Genomic DNA, 20,485 nt, shown 5'->3' on the forward strand with positions numbered 1-20,485 from the left:
ATATATATATATATATATATAGTCCAAAAGTTGGACATAAATGACCCTGGGTGTGGTCAACGCACCCAGGGTCTGGTTGACCACACCGGGTGCCGCACCCGCATCGCGTCGACACGGGTGCGGCACCCAGTTGGCCGAGTCTCTGTGACATAGTATATATATATGTTTGTGATTCTTATAATGTTCACAGGATATACATATATATTGTTGTCTGCAATTTTTTATAATGATATCAGTGCATATGCATATATAGTTGTATGCGATTTTGAGAATGTTCACAACATATATATATATAGTTGTCTGCGATATTTGCAGTGTTTGCAACATAGATATATATATATATATGCTTGCGATCTTAAGAATATATATAGTTGTCTGTAAGCTTGACATCACTTACAGCAGAAATATATATACACATGTCTACGATCGTGATAGAGTTCGCAGCAGAAATATATCATAGACAGTTATTCAATATGTGAATTTTTAACTCTTTTGACTTCTCTGACAGTATGGTAAGATTGTTATATGTGGTTCAATATGCACTCATTAAACTGTCGTGATTGTACTCTGAATTGTGTTATGAACATGAAAAGTTGATTATTTATGAGTGTTTCGTGTTCACTAAAAAATCTTGCAATGCTATATGATTGTGGTAATGTCTGAATCAGTGACGGGGCCTTTTGAGGCCATGAGCATGTGTTGCTTATGAAATGTTAAATTGTAATTTGCATTAAAAAGATTTGTTGAAAATTTTGGTTTTGAAATAATTACATTGTTGATGTGACAGAGCAAGGGCCTGAAATTGTTATTACATGATTATATGCATAATTGTTCTTGTGTAAAGAACTCTGAATTGATTAAGAATGGTAAAAGAGATCGAACAGTGTAATAATTTTCTTTCCTCGTATCCCTCTTAAAAGGGTAAGAACCTTGGATGACAGTCACAAGGGACCATAAGAATACTAAACACCGTGTGCATTTCTAACCCAATTTGTGGTTCATGTTTCAGGCCATGGTTGTAGGGAACTTCAGCCACTTTTCCTTGGGGTGCTGTTGTTGACTCAGCTGCAGTTATTGGTATACCAAGAAAGTTGCGGCAATGGATGTTGATTTCCTTGTCGTCCCAGCATTAGGTGATGATTCATAATATTCTGATTGATGGTAATGATTCCTGATATCGGTCGGGAAACAAGTGTAGAATCTAGTAATAAAATACAAATTGTGTGATAAGCTAATACTGAAAATTGCCTTTAACCTCAAGAATTTTTCCTGTTTTGAATATATGTGGGTCATTAAGAAAGTGGACATTAAAAATTGGTGTGCATTGAGTAGGGACATGCATGCAACAAAAATATTGATTAATGAACTTAAAAAGATATTCATGCATGTTGCATTGACTCATGCATCTTTAAATGCTTGTTTTAGCATAAAATTTTATATTTGCTTGCTTGAATTGCTTAGATGGTAAGTTTGTTCCGATGATGTGTTACTTATGAGCCCTCTTAAACTTGTGTTTGATTTAATTTATGTTAATTCCTTACTGTTAGGATTTGAGAGGGTCTCGTACGAGAACTTCGTTTCTTACCCAATTTTTTAAAAAATATTTTTCAGGTACTGAGGTACCGTGATGGAGAGACTGGTTGACTGGAGGTCAGGAGGGTTATGATCTGGTGGCTCGGGTTCTGACGTACACTGGAGATTTTGTTTTGATATGAAATTTGTGTAGAATTTAATTGAAATTATTTGATTGAGTAAATGCAATTTCAGTTCATAGTTTAAATTTATTTTATGTCTGAAATGGTTGATTGAGTTGTGAATATTAAATCTTTAATGTGCCCCGGGTCCTTGGGAGTTTTTTTGCAATTGTTTAAAAAAAATCTGCATTTTTCGAGGGTCAATTTGGGTCGTTACAAAAAATCTTCTCCAAGAGGCCGAAATCAAGAAAATGGTGAAGGTGTCTAGGAAATGCTTCCACGTCCTAACCAATTGTTATCCTTGCAGTGATATTTTTCGCACTGGAGATAGGTAATCTGTCTGTTTCAAAAGTTGGATCCATTACTTCCAATTTATATCCTAAAAGTAAACTAAATATCTCCCAAGTGTATCATATTCTCTCTCTTAATATGAAACTTTTTTTGGTCAAATAACTAAACTTAATTGTAGTGTCACCTTTTCTCCTATTGATTATGTTATGTAGGATCAACTATCAAGGAGAATGATTGAGATTGATCATAGGAGGAAAGATTTGTATTATCTTAAATGGTTGGATATGAGTTCATAAGAGATTTGGAGTCAATATAGGAGCTACTGTCATGGATGAGTCTGTCTTGTGGCATCAGAGGTGCTGAGTTTCAACCATTGTACAAAATTTCTTAAAAATCTCAAAGAGTTCATTTCTATATTTCACGAATACCTTGTACAATCATAAAAGTGACAAAATACGCATAACTACCCTTGTGTCCTTGAGGGTCTGAATATTCTTGTGGCAACTCTAGATATACATTCCCATCCATATCTCCATTTAAGAATGCATTGCATAAGCTCCACTATTTAACTGCAGCAATTGCAAGTAAAGTCCTTATGGTAGTTATATGTGCCATAGGTACAAATGTTTCTGCAAAGTCAATTTCATCCTCTTAATTATACTCTTTTGCTACAAATCTTGCCTTATATCTCATAATAGACCCATTTGCATTGGTTTTTATTTCATAAACTTACACCCATCACATTCATCCCAGGTGATAGTCTGAGAAGGTACCACGCATGCATCCTCTCTAGAGGATTCAACTCTTTAGACATAGTCTATTGCAGGGTTACCGGAAGCTCCAATCTTTTTTCACTTCCTAGGTCGCTTCTGGTTTCCTTCCTAGGTCGCTTCCAGTTTGCTTCCTAGGTCACTTTCGAGACGATTTCTTATTCGCTTCTAAGTCGTCTCGCGCTTCCCGCTTCTTAAAATTTTGGAAGTGCCTCGCTTCCTGGATCGCTTCCAGTTTCCGCTTCCCCGACTCGCTTCCCACTCCCGCTTCCCCGACTAGCAACTCTGGTTTATTGTCACTCCTCTTTAGCAGCTTTTGCATATGAGTTAGACTCAACATATGAGTGAATTAAGGCTATAAATGCACAATACTTAAGAGAAAATGACTCATAAGATACAAAGCTTCGACGTACCTGAGGAATAAGAGGTGAAGAGGACTCTGAACCTGTGTGCTCATAACCAATTGGAAAGGGATTGAAATTAACCTCTAAGATCCCTATTCCTCTTCTTCCACTTGTTCCAAAAATGATATCTCAACAATATTCTCTTGCCTTCTAGAATAAGTTTGACCAAACCTATTGCCCTCAACTTGAGGCTCCTCCCTTGAACACGATCGCCCTTACCAACTCTTTCTTCTACTAGGAAAGGTATCAGAAAGGATAAATCAATCCTATTTTCTTCATTTCCTTTATAATCACTAAAGTGAGGTGTATCTTCATGAAATATAACATTCCTAGATATCTAAAGTTTTTCTCCAATAGGATCATAACATTTATAACCTTAATACCCATTTAGAAAATCTAAGAAGCAACACTTATTGCTTGAGGAGAGAGTTTATCTCTATATCTGTCTAATAAAAGGACAAAACATGTATATCCAAAAACTCTTAGCAGCTTATAATTTGGAGAAACTCTATATAATCTTTCATAAGGAGATACACCCTTTAGAGCTCCAGATGACATGCAGTTGATCTAATAAATTGTCATGCAAATTGCATCTGCTTAGTAAAACTTAGGTATATATCGACCAAACAACAAAGCTTTGGTAGCCTTAAGGATATGTCTATTATTTCTTTCAAACATGACTTTTGATGTACAATCCCTTTCTCCTGTAAGAAACTTTCAAACATTGACTAACATATTCACCACAAGAATATGTAAAAAGCATCCTAATTCGTAAAGTGGTGTTTTCTGCACCATTGATAGGTCATCCATGTTTGTTTTGAATTGGATGTATTACTTTTAATTCTTGTCCTCAGACTAAATTGAATATCTTCCGAGTTTATTGTGTTCCCTCTCTTGCCATGAATCTTATTTTTGTTGGCTAAATTACCAAGTTTAATGCCACTTTTTCTCTCGTTGACTGTGTTGTGCAAGAACTATCAAGGAAAAGGATTAGGATTGGCCATAGAAGAGGGGACATGTACTATTTGGATTGACATGATATAAGTGTTTAGAGGAGATGTGGAGTTGGTTCAAGCTTGCCATCGTCAGTTTTGTATGAGTATATTTTGTGACACTAGAAACAAAGTTATATTTCCATCTCTAGGTTGCAGTATTTGGTGTCCTCAGAGAGTTTAGATAGGTCTAAGCTAGTTGTGTCAAGTGATGTACAAGAGTGAGAATTGTAGATTTACTAAGTCTCATACTATACCTTTCGGGTCTAGAGATAGAAAATCAGATAGATCCTTGGATACTATATATTCTGATGTGGAGTCCTTCACTTTGCAAATTGAGAAAAGTCAGCCTTCTTCTCAAAGAAGGCGTATATTGCTTTTATATGTGGATGATATGATCATTACAAGAGATGATATGCAAAAGGTAGAGGATACTAAGAGGAGATTGGATGATATGTCACATAGGTGTGGGTGTGGGTGAGGGTGTGGCGATGCGGTACTTTAAAAAAACTTGGGTGCGGGGGTGCAGGGGTGCGGGGAGGGTATATATATAATTTTTAACAGTTTTAAGTAAACACTATGTGTGTGTGTGCATTTATATATTTATATATATAATGGACTTGATTAGGGTTAACTGAATCTACTTTTGGATAGAAATGGACCTCAGTGTGGTTGACTTCACCTAACACAAAGGAAGTTATGTCCAAGTGTCGCACCCTCCTGGGTGCAGGTGCGACGCGGGTGTGGTGCCCTGTTAGAAGAGTCCATGTGACATAGATTGGATGGTATCTTTGAAATGAAACTTGAGAAATTTTAAATATTTCTTGGGTTTTGAAGTTGGATATTCAAAAGGACTTTACTTGTCACCGCATAAGCTATGTCACATGGATACGGCTGAGAATACAGGGATACAACCATTTTTATGAAGTTTCCAATATGACTTGTATATAAAGGGATACAAAACAAGAGTGAAAATGGAGTATCCGTGTGACATAGTGCATAAGTATGCAACTAATCTTATAGTGAAGGCAAGGTTGTCAGATGACTCCAAGGGAGTGGAAACCCCTATGCAAGCAAATGCAAAGTCGAGAGCCACTAATGGGGTTGAGTTAGTGGATCCATTATTAGATATGTAAAAAACACTATGCACTGTGAAAAACACCATGGGGTTGAGTTCCTATACTTGGGGAACTACCTTGCATTGTGACAACATGAGTGTCATTCATATTGTAAAGAATCCAAAATTTCATGAGAGAACGGAACATAATGAGATAAATTGTCACTTTACAAGGAAGGCAAATAAAGATGAAATTATTTCCCTTGAGCATGTGTGCTCTAAGGATTAAATTGCATATGTGTTCACCAAGAGTCTTGCTCCTTTGCATTTAAAGTCATTCCTTTACAAACTTAAGATGATTCTTCTTGCATCATCTCAAGTTTGAGGGGGAATTTTGAGAGATGTAAAATAGTGTAGCACCTTTATGTGTACTACCCCTCTAGGTATATCTTATTATTTATAGGGGTATACTTGTTACTTTTTGTAATGTTGTTGTAATAGTCCAAGTAGAGGGTCATTTTCAGTCCAGTTTTACCTAGGAAGTTAGAATGGGGGGTCGTTTATAAGTGATATTGTTTCTTATTTTTATCAGTGAAATTTTCTTGAGTGCTTATTGCCTACCTCTTGTTGTCTTTGTTTCTCTATGCATACCTCTTTTTGTCCTTGTAATTCCTAAAGCACAGGATCTATGTCACAGGTACACGCCAAAACCAGCATGTGTCCATGATGACACGATGTTGGACACTGTGTATTCTTCAACCCAAACACAGTCGATGTTACAATATATATATATATAGAGAGAGAGAGAAGGCTTACACCATTCACGAAGTCTCAGGCTCGAAATGGAAAAACATTTTCACAGTTTTAGAAAAAGATAAATGGTGGGAAGGGAAAGATTTTAAAATTACACTTTCAAATGCTTTATGTAGACAAGACACAGTGCCAGCATTTTGCCTTTCACAAGTAAAAAAAAGAATTATATAGATTTTTTGTTATTATTTGATAAATTTCATAATTTTTTCAATAAAATATATTTTATACATTAAAATGATGAAAATGTATACAACAACAACAACAACTACGCCTTCATCCCAAAACAATTGGGGTCGGCGATATGAACCAAAAAAGAAAATCATTCTGGGTCTTCCACATGAATCCTTCTCCTCCAATCATTTCTATCCAATGCCATGTCCTCGGTGAGGTTCAAAGCATTCATATCCTTTCCTATCATCTCCATCCATGTCTTCCTAGGCCTACCCCGACCTCTTTTAACTAATATATTTTCCCATTTTTCCATCCTTCTAACTGGAGCATCATTAGGCCTTCGCCGAATATGTCCAAACCACCGTAAACGATTCTCTCTCAACTTATTTTCAATGGGTGCAACGCCTACTTTCTTACGTATCTCCTTGTTCCGAATCTTATCTTTTATTGTATTTCCACACATCCATCTACGCATACGCATCTCAGCTACACTCTGGCCTTGTGTCCTATTTTTCAAAATTTCGTGAATTCATATCACATACTTGTATCCAGTCCGGTTCATATCTGTGCCTTGGTGACAGCATAGGGTAAGAGAACTAAAGACAAGCTAAACATGAGACATCACTCTCCTAGAATCAAGTCACTTTAGCATTTACTGGTTTCGTTTGATTTATCACTTCATCTATCTTCAATAGTCTTAGCATCCAGATCCGTTCAGAACAGTCGGATATATGTAACAGGAACCCATGTGCAAGTTTACAACTCTTAAGTTTAACACGACCTACAATTTGTGCATGATATTTCTAGTTGAATATTTCATGGTCAAATAATTGTAATTGGATCTAATGTGAACAATGTCATTACGATCATAAACTTCTCACGCTCAACTTAACAGATAAGTCTGGAGTTTGCCATCTCATTGAACCATGTACTGTACATTTGGAGAATTTTCTGTCCAGATCAAAGCATTGGCAACAATGATAACCAGCTTAATCCCCACTTAACAAGATGCAAAAAAGATTAACTCATATTGCAAGTACACAGAAAAAATCAACAAGGGCTTTGCATCGTCTGGTAGGAGAAGTTAGTGCACGTCACCATGTGTTTGGGTGTTGCAAGTTCAAATCCACTGGTATATAGGTAGTTAAATCATTGTTGTAAAAGGAGGTTTCCGTGATTTCCCCCAGCTCTGTTATGGAAAACAAAAAATTACATAGAGGAAAGAAAATATATCCAGAATAGTTCCATAAAGCAAGAAAACTATTGATAGATTTATTTTCAAGCTGAAAATTTTCAAAAAAGAGAAAAGAACAAGAGAGCCCAGCTTTTGTTGAGAATATATCCAATTGCCTATGTCTTTATCTTGTGTATTAACACATGTATTCTTTGTGTTGGTAAGAGTATTGTCGTCATTAAAGATAAATAAGATCATAATGTAACATGTATACATATGCAACAGCAGTTTTGTCCTCGGAAAGTAGATGTGCTCAACAATAGAAGTCTAGCCCTAATTCTCTCTTTATCTCGCTGATTTCCATTCTTCTCCTCTTTCCCTTATTCCTCTTCTTCCTTTTGCTTCTTAACAACATCTTCCAAGGGACATACGCCCACCAAAGGCAGGGATTAACAATTTTCCCTTCTAAAGAAAAGAGAACAAGAACTAACACTATCCTGAAACAGATGTCACAAAAACAACACGTTGAAAGCAGACTTGATACAATCAGATTATTGTACAAACTTTTACACTACAAGGCAAATGCTTCATAAACCATTACTGCTGTCCAAATTGCATAGAGCACAAATAAAATATGAAATTGGTCAATTTAGATTTTTGTTAACTTCCTTCATGTCAATATTTGTGCTAAAAGTGTCAAGCCACTGGAATTTCATTCACACAAGGAACTATTATCTAAGTATAAATCGAGAAAAGAGGGTGGCAAGAGAAGGAAGAGTTTGGATGACAAAAGTAATTATAACAGCAATAAGCATGGTAAATATACCAAGTGAACTATCTCTGGTTTGTTGGCGTTTGACCCTCGCCGAAGTCCACCCTTATCTGCCCCATCTCCATTAGAAGAGACTACAGCAGCAGAAAATAGAGTTTCCAGTTCTGATAAATCAATCTCCGGAGCCCTACCCAAAAAAAGAAAATATCTACATTAGCAACAGGTTTAGGATCCATTTCTTTTTGAAAGGTTTAGGATCCAAATTAAACATTGAGTTGTGAAAAACAAAGAATGAAGACTTCTTATTTCAATATACCTCGACTGCTCTTCTTGCTTTTGTGCATCAGCCCATAGACTTCCTTGCATTGCTCGAGTAACTTTTACCCAATGTAAGGGTTTCAATGAAGCACGCTTAGGTGCAGTAGCTGATGTAGTTCCTCGGCCTCCTCGAGAGTTAGTCAAAGATGATCCAGATGAACCCCTTCCCCGTCCAACTGCCGATGCTGTCTGCAGCATTGCACCAGATCCTTTTGCTCCTGGTGGGGGTGGTGGACCTTGTTGGCCCCCATGTACAGGTGGGGTCGGTGGACTAGAACCTGAAGCCTTTGGAGGTGGTGGTGGTGGAGGAGCTGAACCTTTTTGAGCAGATCCTGCTGGGGGTGGTGGTGGAACTGGTGGACCACCACGACCTGATAGAGGTGGAGGTGGTGGAGGGGGGCCACCACGACCAAGACCTGATGGAGGTGGAGGTGGTGGAGGGGGGCCACCAGATTTAGCAAGAGCTGGAGGTGGAGGTGGGGGAGGTGGTGTTGACTGATTAAGGCCACCATAGATAGCTAGTGGAGGTGGAGGTGGAGGTGGAGGACTTGTACCAGCAATAGTTAGCGAAGGAGGGGGGCCTCTACCAGAGGTAGTTGATGGAGGTGGAGGAAGGAGAGGAGGGGGAGGGCCTCTATCACAAATAGATGATGGAGGTGGTGGTGGTGGTGGTGGTGGTGGTGGAAGTGGTCCTTTTCCACAGGATGAAACAGATGATAAAAGAGGAGGTGGTGGTGGCGGAGGAGGAGGCGGAGAAGGTGGAGGGACTTTAAAGGACAACTGTGAAGGGGGGGGCGCAGATAGCAGTGGAGATGGGCCGCTAGAAATTGATGATTGGGGAGGTGATGGTAGTAGTGGTGGAACTGGGATAGGCTTAGAAGATGGGGGGAATGAAGGCAAGGTACTGGATGCTACTGGGGGTGGTGGTGGCGGTGGTGATGTTTTGTTCAAAATCATGGGTACAATTTGCATCCTATCATTTAATATTACTTTATCTTGCTTAGCTAGATTAGAATTTTCAGAGGGACAAAGTAGAGTAGAATCATGGAGCACACTTGCCGGTTCAGAATCCTGAACAGCAGGAACATCAAATTTAGTCATGACCATTTTATCATCTTTTGCTTGAGGCCCCTCTTCAGTATCTAATGCAGCAAGCTTCTCAACTGGTTTGGTATCATCCTTTTCATCTTCAGAGTCTACTGGTGACGAAAGGAAGCTTACTTTATTATGGAATCCAGGCCATGCCTTCATATCACCTGGTAATAGTCTGTCAATTTTCTCTTGCAAAGCATTAGCAGAAATTTGCTTAAGCAGCCATAGTGCTGCATCACCCCCTGTGTCAACCCACTCAACACCACTAAAAAGTTCTTGAACTTTGGAAAAGGCTTCTATTGGCAATCCACCTTTCTCCTCGCCATTCAAAGTTGCAGTTGGCACTCTTGGAGGGGATATACTCTCAACTTCACCAAAAAGAACCTGAACCCATAAACTTTCATGTCAGAAGAAATATGACCAAAGGAAAATGGTAGAAATTAAAAAAAAAAATAAAAAAAAGGCATCTCCTTAAGTCTTGCAATTAAACACCTCTGCACGGAAACCCTTTGGATACTGCTCCTTTGAATCCCAAAGAATGTCCAAGTCCTCGCAGTTCAGCATCAATATGTTAGATCTAATGAAGGCAGTGTTAAACATTATCCTGAACATCATAATTTCCCTTTCCGGATCAAGGTCCAGGTGGACACATTCCAAAACAACATCACCTTGCACAATGCACTGGATATCAATTTTGATCACATCACAGTCATCCTGAGTGGAAGAATGAGAACATATATCAGATCTAAGCATGGTCATTTAGATTGACTGCAAACAATACAATGACATGAAAGTGAAGCAACCTTTTACCTGCCTATAATGCTTGATAGCCTTCTTCTTCTTAGGCATGGAAAAGAGCATTTTTGTTGAAAGACCATCTTTGCTATTAAGGTCTCTTCCAAATATACGGATAATTGGCCTGCACCCATTCTGGGCATCAAAATTCGGTATTAATCTAAGGATGAGACAATCCAGTGAAAGAGCTCGCTCTGCGGGAGGCCATGCAGGAGACATGTTTCTCCTAGAAACATAGTGTAGATAGCGAAGCTGAGATGGACACGGGTTCAAGGGAGAAAGGAGCTGGAGGAAACCTTTCGGTGCTTCCCGACAGACCATGTCAAGAGTTCTTTGCTCTCCACCATGCAGTTTTTTGTATAATAGAAAAGCGGCCAGAATGAATGCTAAAAGTGGCCAGCCACCTCTTTCACAATGAAGCAGAATGATGTTCTGTTGGTTCCTCAGAGACAACCAGCTCTCGCTTGCTCCGAGGAAATGCTGAATAAGAGGCAAAGGAAGAAGAGGGCAACCTTCATATTGTCGTGGATAATCAATGATCGTTACGTCATATTCACAAAGAATTTCCGCAAAATGGCTCCTTTTATCTCCTTCCCTGAAATTAAAAGCAAGCAACGAAGAATCCGGGTATTCTTCATACAGCTCGGTCACGATTTCACGCAAGTAAATGTGGTACATTTCATCCGGTAACACCTCGGTGGAAAAACATGAATCAAAAACTGTCCAAGAAAATAATTGATAAGGTGGTTGCATCTATCAGACACAAAAATCAATCAAAAAATGTGTTCCAGAAGCTCACCGTATAGACGATCCACAAATTCCAGCAACCCATCAGGAGGCCTTTTGTAGAAAAACCGACTAAAGAGGGACATTTTGAAAAATCAAAACAGTTCCTGCAGCCTATCGAGTGAAATGTAAGGGTATTCGCAGCTTCTAACCCAACAAAGCATGTAGCTAAAGGTTCTGGATCAACGTCATTCATAAGTACACGCTTGCCAAGGACGCTTATATTGCATCACACCACACTGCACATACAGAGCTATTAGAATAACACCAGCAAAGTGTATCCCCAAAACCAAGCATAGATAAAGTTATCGGTCTCCAAAATTCAAAATCTAAACAACAAAAAAAACATTAATCACACGCAGATGCAAATTCAATATGGAAAATTCCCATCATATTTGTGAGAGAGAGAGAGAGAACAATGTAAGGAACCATCTTGAGAACCAACAAAAATCCAAATCTCCCCAATTTCGAAAAACGAACTATAAAAGACAAAAAACGGCGTAACCGATACCTAAATCAATGGACCCTCCACGGATACCGGTCAGGGAGGAACGAAATCCATGAAGAACCCTAGCTTTCTGAACCAGTAACGTACGAGGGGAAGATGGGTTTTCCTCCTTCCCTTTCCTTCTTCGATTAATCGAGCAAAAATGGGTATCACAGCTCCACCTAGCGCTCTGTTTCTGCTGCCTCTGGGGAATGAGATTTCGCAACCATACAATGCAGAGGAGCGGTCAATTGGTTCCCCGCGCTAGTTGTGGAATCGAGAGAGAGAGAGAGATTGTCTTGTGTGAAATGGGGATGGAGGGAAGGGAGGGAGAGTAGTGATTGTGCTTTTTGGGAGTTTTTGCATCTGGGTCCACCCCTCTTCCCAGTTTTCATCATTCCCCCTCCTTGTTTCTCTGTTTTTTTCTTTTTTGTGTTATTCTTCTTTTTGTTTTTCTCCTACGTGGCCCCCCTTTATGTTTCAAGCTTTTTTTAGACGAGTATCTTTCGAGCTTTGAAATTTCTATGGTCGATTCTAACCACAAAAATGGCACTTATATTCTTTAAGGATTTGAAAGTGACTCACCCTTTGGTTCATTTGGCTTAAGGTTTTGGGGTTGATTTTAGCAGCCTTTTATTGAAGCTTAAAACTATTCGGGTCGGATGTAACCAATACAAAATCCAAGTAATCGAATATTGGTTTCTTGGATTTGGATTCAGATCGGAAAAAATCTAATACCAAATCTGAAAAAACACATGATCGGATTCAGATATCTGTCAGAGACTTAGAATCAGGTTGTGAATTCTTAAACCATATCCAATTCCGATTACTATTTGGATTCAGTTTTCTTAACCAAATCCGAACTAATTGGATTCGGAATCAGATAGGTTATTGAATATATTCGTTCCATTGACATCACTATTTAAGAGTTGGTTGTCTTTTTTGCCGAATTGAGGGTTAGATTTTTTTCAGATTGTATTGCTCTCCCACAACCTCATTTTCATGGTTTAGGCTGCTTGCCTTTAAAAACAAAAAAAAAAACATTACCAAGTGAAAACCTACGTCAGAGGGACACACTCATACACGTGGATACGGATACTGACAAGTATGGCTAATATTTTAATATTGTTTTATGTTTTTAAGTATTATTTTAATATTATTTAATAGTTTTAAATATTATTTTAATAAAAATTTATTTTTAATATTAAACGTATCAAAATTTTGTTTTTTATTGATTAAACAATTAAAAAAATCATTGTTCTCGTGTCCTATTTTTCAAAAAAAAAAAAAAAATCAAACTTGTGTGTCGATCCATAACGTGTTACGCGTCCTTGTGTCCACATATCTCTGTGACAGGTGGAGGGCTGAAAAACTAGACAGAGGCGCTTGTGGTTGGGCTTGCAATAAGCTCGTTGGAACTCGCAGAATAGTCTTGCAAGCTAAACACAAAGAGCAAGCATTCACCTCAGCTTACATAAAATACACTTTAAATATATTTACATGATGGAGTGTGGTGCATAATAATTGATTGAAGCATTCGACTTGCATATAATAGGTCTAGAGCTTATATATAGTTGCGTTCAGCTTAAATCATGTCTTTATTTTTGCAAACAGGTCAATTCAAGCTCCGCTTAATAGGTTTGGAGCTCGCAACCTATTACTTCAAGCTTTTTCTTTAACAAGTCAACTCCATCCTGACTCATTTAGCTCGGGGTTTGAGCTTTAGCTTTACTAGCCACAAGAACAAGCCAAGGTCGAACAGCTCAAGCTTGATTAATTCGGCTCATTACCAAACCTAGTAGCAACGATTAAAAGTTGTAGGCCGTGTCCTAAGGGTGCAAGTGGTCGAATTTGGATCAGATATTTTACCTAATTGAAGGCATTTTGAGGAAATATAGTTTATAATTTAACATATGATTGATAAAATAATCGGATTTGAAATCAAGAATGTCATTTTTTTTATATTTACACGAAGAAACAGCCATCATGATCAATGATCAGAGACCTAGCCGCGCTGGCTCTGCCTGTCGTATTTACGATCACTATCCTAACAGCGTAAAACTCTGTGAGCTTACCATGCTTCAACTTACAAAAGGGGTGACCCTTATGAGATTTGAAGCTAGACTGCCTGCCTACCGGCTTAGGCCCCATCCCACTTCACCAAACCCCTTTGGGGCCAATAATATCAGGTTTAATCAAATCTGGGTTTGAATTGAATAAATAAATAGGTTCAAGAGTGAGTCTTACCCAGCTTTTTTTCTGTTTCAACTTTCACATGAAAACTAATGTGCCTGACTACCTCTTTTCTACGTATCCAACATCAGAGGGGGTCAAATCATATCTAGTTCCAAAATTCTATCATATGCTTCAAGTGGATCAGGCTAGGCAAATGGAAACACGTTATAAGCCTTTGGTTGGTAAACTCTTGAGGTTCCCCAAACCCACTGAGGAGTGCACTTAGCTTTTATCTTGCTCACCCCTATCACATGACCTAAACCCGTGTGGGCAGGACCAACCTGAACTTGTTACTCTAAAAGATAAACTCACATGTGATATGTTGTCAGTTGGTCAATAGCTTGGTGAGTCACAAGGACTTGAATGGCTGACACAACTTCATAAATTCTGTCCATATTTTGAAAATGTAAATGGAATAGGATGGATCCAAAATGGTATGAAAACGGATATGGATTGGACTCGACATACCCAGCAATTGACCAAACCACATCCGTATCCTCCTGATCTTGGATGTGAAGGTGGTTGGAGTATCAGAGCCAGGTTCATCCTCTCACTCCTATTCAAGAAACTATCCTGTTGGTCTCTTCAGTCGTAAGATACGTAATTGGGGAAGCAACATCAACAATCATGCCTTATGTCTACCCAGTTCAACAATAAGCGTTTTGGCTCATGCGTACATCGTGGCCGTCTGCTTGCATTTTGGATGAATGCCACGTGGTTTTGTTGACTTTTGAGCTTTTTAAAATGCAAATCGGATGGCCACGATGTCAGCATGAGCAAAAACGCTCATTTTCAGCATGACCTGATTTGCTTCCCCTCTGATGAGTGACTGTTGGAGGCTCCAACGTCCCTCAAGAAGGGCATTTCCAAGAAAAAGGGAAAAAGGAAAAAGAAAAAGGAAAAAGAAAAAAGAAAAAAGAAAGGGAAAAAATGTACATGGCATGAAGTGGGTAAAATGACTATTTTACCTCTAGTGGGTATTACAAAGGAGATATATAAATATATATATTTATACATGTAGATAGACACAATGTAATATATATATATATATATATATATATATATGTGTATGTGTCGTAATCTCTCTCTCTCTCTCTCTATATATATATATATATATAATCATATTTTAACAGTTTTGTTGTGGTTTCATCAGTGGGTTAAATAACCACAGTAATAATTACATAGTTAGAATCATTCATTTGCTAGATTAGAAAAATAAATTCTTAAATTCTGTTTTCTACAAGATTTCAGAGAGCAAAATTCCTGCTACAACTTGCAGACACCACTGTATCTCCTAGAATACAGACCCGATTGATCTCAAGTTTGGGCTGATTTTTTTGTCAAAGTGTCAAGAATCAACATACCAAAATTGAAAATTTTTTGATTCAGAATCTGGGAGGACCAACTGTATCAATAAGATTGGACGGATAGAGTGAAAACCCCCAAATCGGCCTAGGTTTTCTCTATATATACTAGGTAAAACCTAGTTTGTTACATCCGCTTATCCAGATCTATGGATCATCCAGGTGTATGCCTCAAGGATTTGAATATCATATTCAAATACACAAGTACAAAAATCCTTCTTCTTTCAAAGTTTTTTCCTAACCCATCGCCCCCTTCCAAGCCCCCTTCCATGGACGTTTTACTCCAGCAATGGTGTAGAAGAATAAGAAGGTGAGAAAGAGAGAGATGAGAGAGAGAATGTGAGAGAATGCCAATTTATATGGCTATCCCCTTCCCTTTTTATTTTATAATGTGGTTGGGTTTCATTAAGAAACCCAACCCAAATTGATTTTTGGCCATATAGCAAGGCTCTTAATCATTTAAGGAAAAAAATGCTTCCTCCCCATTTAATTTGCTTAGCTAGTTTCTAAAAATGAATCTTGCCCAATGTTGTTTCCTTTTTTCCTATTCATTTCAAATTTGACTTCTTTAAACTTACCTAGCCCCTTGACTTGTGATTTTATCCACATGGGACGCCCCCCTTAGTGGATTTACTTTAAATTAAATGAAATCTTTAAAATAACATTTACTAATTATCTAATCTTAAGTTATCATTAATTCAAATTACATAGTTTATGTTAATTAAAAACCTAAGCTAACTAAGCCATGTTGTTTTTCCCCCTAGGTTGGTCCCACATCTTAGATGGGTGATAAGTGGTGCCCATCCCACTGGGTCATCCCTCCTATAGGTCCCACATGACACTTCATGGCTTTTGGTGTAATTGAATCCGGATACAAATCCATTCAACACACTATTTCAGATCCAAACACAAAAACAATTCATACATGTATTTTCTTATTCATATGAAATTCCAAAAGATCAAGAGTGTGGTATTTGTTGCAGCATTGCTCGAGTGATGAATGCTGCAGATTTCAATTTCGATAGTCACCTAGAATCTGAAACGACTGTTGTAACTTGTACTGCATAGAGCCTCCAATAACCAGGACAATCAGAAATTTTAGATAGTGGTTGTTGAATGGAACTAATCATCCCCAACAAAGCAACCTTGACCAAGGCCTTTGCGCAGCAGTTCCATTTTATTTCCTACCCATTTCTGAACAAGGTCATATCTCGAATTACCAAGTTTTTATTCACACTTATAGAACCATATCTTCTGCAACTTAAGTTAGTTTCCTGTCATGTAAACAAAAGAGGTTTGCACTCACAATTATTTTTCCCACTTGGATCAAATAAAATAAACTTAATTCTTGCATGCATTAGTAGCTGAATTTGGTTTTCCTGACTTTGGTATTTTTCCTATTGAAACTTGTTCAACTGAAATTTGTCATTCTTTGCAAAGTTTCGCAATAGCAATGTTTGTGCAAGACATGGGAGATGAATCTGTTGCATTTGAATGAAACCTCGCATTTTTAGTCTTTTTCTATTCTTGTCATCACCTAAATTCCCATATTAACATGATTCTGATATTCAGTATCCATAAACAACAGAGTGGTTTTCGCTCTCCTTGCGCAAACTGTGGTCCCTGGTCATGAGCAACGTTCCTTAACTTCCACAATATCTTACTCTGTTCTCTGGCCATTTTTCTTATTAATCTGCATCTCCTTCAATTATAGGAATAGTGTGTTGTAATTAGCTCTCATTTGGTGCAGATATTGGAGTTCTAATGGAATTTTCTTGTGGTTACCTTATTCAACATTCAAGCTGAAATGTGGATCAGATTTTCTATTACTCACACAGTCACTGCACTGCACTTCTCGTCAAGAGCATCGTGTGCCTTCTGAATCATGCAGTAGGAACTTTGCAGCAACATGACCATTATTGAGGTTTTTACAGTAGCAAAATTGACATCGATTCCTTTGTTGTAGCCAACTAAACAACTGTAGAGGTATTTTTGTGAGATTAATTGAGCAATTTGCAACAGAGATAGCCCCATGCTGCAGAGGTTTATGTGCCTTCACGACATCATTTCTAAAGTACAATATTTTGTCTATGTTTCTCCACATGCAGGAATTATAATCAGGTGAGCGTTGCATCCTTGCTGCTCTAGTGTATGTAGTGCACTCAACCAACATGCTGCAACAGAGTGAGTCCTTTTCTGTATTGTCAACAAAATTGTTCTCGTTAGACTGCACATTCTTCTTGACTGTCCCACACGCAGCCTTATATTTTCACTCAAAGGTTCAGTGGCACACCATTCTTGCATCAAAGCCTGAACAAATTCATGTATATTATTGCAGATTTGATACACTTGTGTCATCATCAACTTTCACCTCATGTTCAATTCTTCCATACTCCTTTGATACAATAAATATAGGTTCATAATACATTCATAACATGCTGCAGATATCGTTAGCATTAGAACTAGTAATTTCTGTTGCCATTCTCATCAGAAGCTTCCTACACATATTTTCTGTAAACAGGTATAAATTTGCTGAATTGTTTGCACAATGCCACTCCAAACTATAGCCAATATAGTCAGCATACATTTGAAAATTATCCATATTATAACTCATGTTATAATCAATAGTCCGCACATTAGTTTCACAATTGTGTACACTCTGCAGGGACCTTAGACACATTATTTAACAATCGGTTGCAGCTCATAGTCATTTTTTGAAATGGTTACAAATCAACTGATGCATACACAATAATGCACTTTTCATTTGATCAACTTTTCTAAACATTGCAGTTCGTAATAGAATGTTTACTGATGTCTTTGTTGAACTAATAGTTCTCCGATGTTAACATTTTCATGACAAAGCCATCGCATCTACATAAATTCTATAAATTCTTAAAAACAACTTGCAGGCACCGAATATACATATCGAAAGCATGACAAACAGAACAAATGGACATGCTAGCAACATCTCCATCCAAGAACAGAACTCTATAGCATCTATCTCGCTTTGCACCTTAACACGTAGCTTTTAACGGGTTTTTCTTTCAATGCAACAATTTCAGGGCATGGTTCAACAAATAATAAATCCAGCTGAGCGTGAGTTAGGATTAGATATAGTACCTCACATGGCTGGTTGAAGAACGAACCCAAATTGACATTCAACAACCTTTGATCTGCATCCGCACACAATCAACTGCTTTGAATTAGATACTATTCTAAATCCAGAAGAATGAGGCCTGGTATGAGTTTTGAAGCACACAATCAGCTGCTTCTTTGGCTACTTTCATCTTGTGTTGCTCTTGTTTTCTACATTCACGATCATACAATAGTAGTCTTCACACAATCTATTGTGATCGGCTTGAATTATATACAGAGCATAATCAAAACAACATCTGCAACACCTCGACGAGTGACTGTTGAAGCCTCGCGAGTCAGTTGGCAGTCACATGGTGCAGTTTACTCCATCTAAATCCGATTATGTAGTGAGAAGCTTCTCCAGGTATCTGCAGTTCTCAATTTTTAGAATTAAAGCTACAACTACTTTGATAGTTATGCTCTTTCTCACAGTGCAGATTTCCCATCTTTTCTTCCATAATTTCGAATCAAACTACTGATAGACAAGCTTAAAGGCTAGGAACGACTTTGAATACATAACCAGAGCGTGTGGCCAAGAAAGGAGCCGCTCTAATACCACTTGATATGACTCGACTGTGAAGCTCCGTAAAATCTAAATCAAGTTCGCTGTTTCGTCCTGCACGCGGCGTTTGACATGAGTGCTTGTAAAACGCGGCAAGCACTGGTACGCAAGAAGGAAGGTCTGAGAACTCAATTGCATGAAGAGAATAGTGAGGTGCGCGGGAGAGAGTGTAGCAATGCTCTCGACAAGAGTGGCTCGCAAAGGATGTACGCACACGCGTTCTAGCCTATCAGCAAGCTCTACGCATTAAGTGAAGTTCCAATATGATGGCTATAGAGTTCCTCACATCTTGATCAACCAATCTCCAGTGGATCTGGTCTGCTCTTTCCTAGAGGAACCAGAATTCTAGATAATTCAGATTATGCGGTGAGAAAGGTGATGATTGGTGACCAAGAGATGGCTTTCGCACGATCAGTGACTTCGATTATGAGCTCGGATGGTCGTGGCGTCCTCCAAAGCCCACTTGGTCTATAAGAGTCTTCCGTAATGGACCTCAATTCTGGGAACAAGGAGAATTAGCGAAGGAAGAAGACAAGACAAAGAGAGAAGCAACCAGAAGAAGATGCTAGAAGAGAGGGAGGAATAAGATAAATGAGAGGGAAGGAGAGAGAGAGAGACAGCAGAGGAATTCATCGGTTTTCTTCATTTTCAGAAATTTTAGGCATGACCCCTACTGATGCCACTTGGTCCTCTTTATACATATTTTCATTTTGATCCATGCCCCTTACAATACATCTAAATCCCCATAGTGTTTCATGATTTTCCCAACACTATCCCTTACAATTCCTTTATTCTCGTAGCTGCCCCAACTAATCCCAACATGCCCATGATCCAAGCTTATCAAGGGCTCGAGATCTTAGACCGAGCTTAGCTTAGACTTAGCCAACTTACATATTTAGTGCTCTGAAGTGGGGATGAGCAGTTCACTGAAACGATCTGAATTGACTGAAAATAAACCAACACTTTCAGCTCGTCAAGAATTTGAACCAAAGTCGGTCTTGCGTCTTAACACTCAAGTTGGGCTTTGGTGGTTCGACTATGGTCCGTGTTCCAACAAAACTTGATTCACAATTTTACACTTAAGAAAGAGACTAGTTGTGGATTTTATACTACTTTTACAAAGATTTCATTGGCTCACTATATGAAAACCAAGGGTTTGAAGCCTTTCTTGTGTTAACAAGACATTAGTAAAGCCAAGTCTAAGAGTGATAGATGATGGAGGGGAATGACCTTTGACCCAAATCAATTTGTGTACAGTAAAATCCATGCTCTTAACATGAATAGATTCCCATATTGCCTTAGAGGTGACAATAGGAGATAAGTCCCACGACAATAGGTCTCTATTAGCATTGCTTCTCAAGGCCTAATTCACCATAATCTAAAGTATTGTGGAAGTTTCACAAGAACAACCTAAATATATCACATGACATCACCATATTCGACAACCACTTCTTTCAATGAAATAAATCGCAATAGCTTATAACATTTCAAGCTAAGACGCCCTTCGTATAGATTGGCAAAAGAAAACTTACCCATGATCAAACTAGAACTCTATGTTTTTTTTTTATCCCCA

At 38.3% G+C, this 20,485-nt stretch overlaps 1 protein-coding gene across 2 annotated transcripts in view; it reads right to left on the reverse strand.

Annotated features, from left to right (window-relative positions):
- The window catches only part of LOC149835993 (formin-like protein 14), a 105,023-nt gene extending 93,091 nt beyond the window's left edge, over window positions 1-11,932 (reverse strand). For both annotated transcript variants that reach the window (XM_090008893.1, XM_090008895.1), the window contains exons 1-6: window positions 11,641-11,932; window positions 11,143-11,368; window positions 10,359-11,062; window positions 10,041-10,262; window positions 8,455-9,932; window positions 8,193-8,325 (exon numbers count right to left, since the gene is read on the reverse strand). In XM_090008893.1, coding sequence (XP_089865019.1) covers window positions 8,193-8,325; window positions 8,455-9,932; window positions 10,041-10,262; window positions 10,359-11,062; window positions 11,143-11,215 — 2,610 coding nt within the window. In that variant the 5' untranslated portion in view covers window positions 11,216-11,368; window positions 11,641-11,932. The remainder of the gene's footprint in view (window positions 1-8,192; window positions 8,326-8,454; window positions 9,933-10,040; window positions 10,263-10,358; window positions 11,063-11,142; window positions 11,369-11,640) is intronic.
- Between the last annotated feature and the right edge of the window lie 8,553 nt (window positions 11,933-20,485).

The sequence above is a fragment of the Nuphar pumila genome, chromosome 6, assembly GCF_984573655.1.
Source record: "Nuphar pumila chromosome 6, dmNupPumi1.hap1.1, whole genome shotgun sequence".
Lineage (NCBI taxonomy): Eukaryota > Viridiplantae > Streptophyta > Magnoliopsida > Nymphaeales > Nymphaeaceae > Nuphar > Nuphar pumila.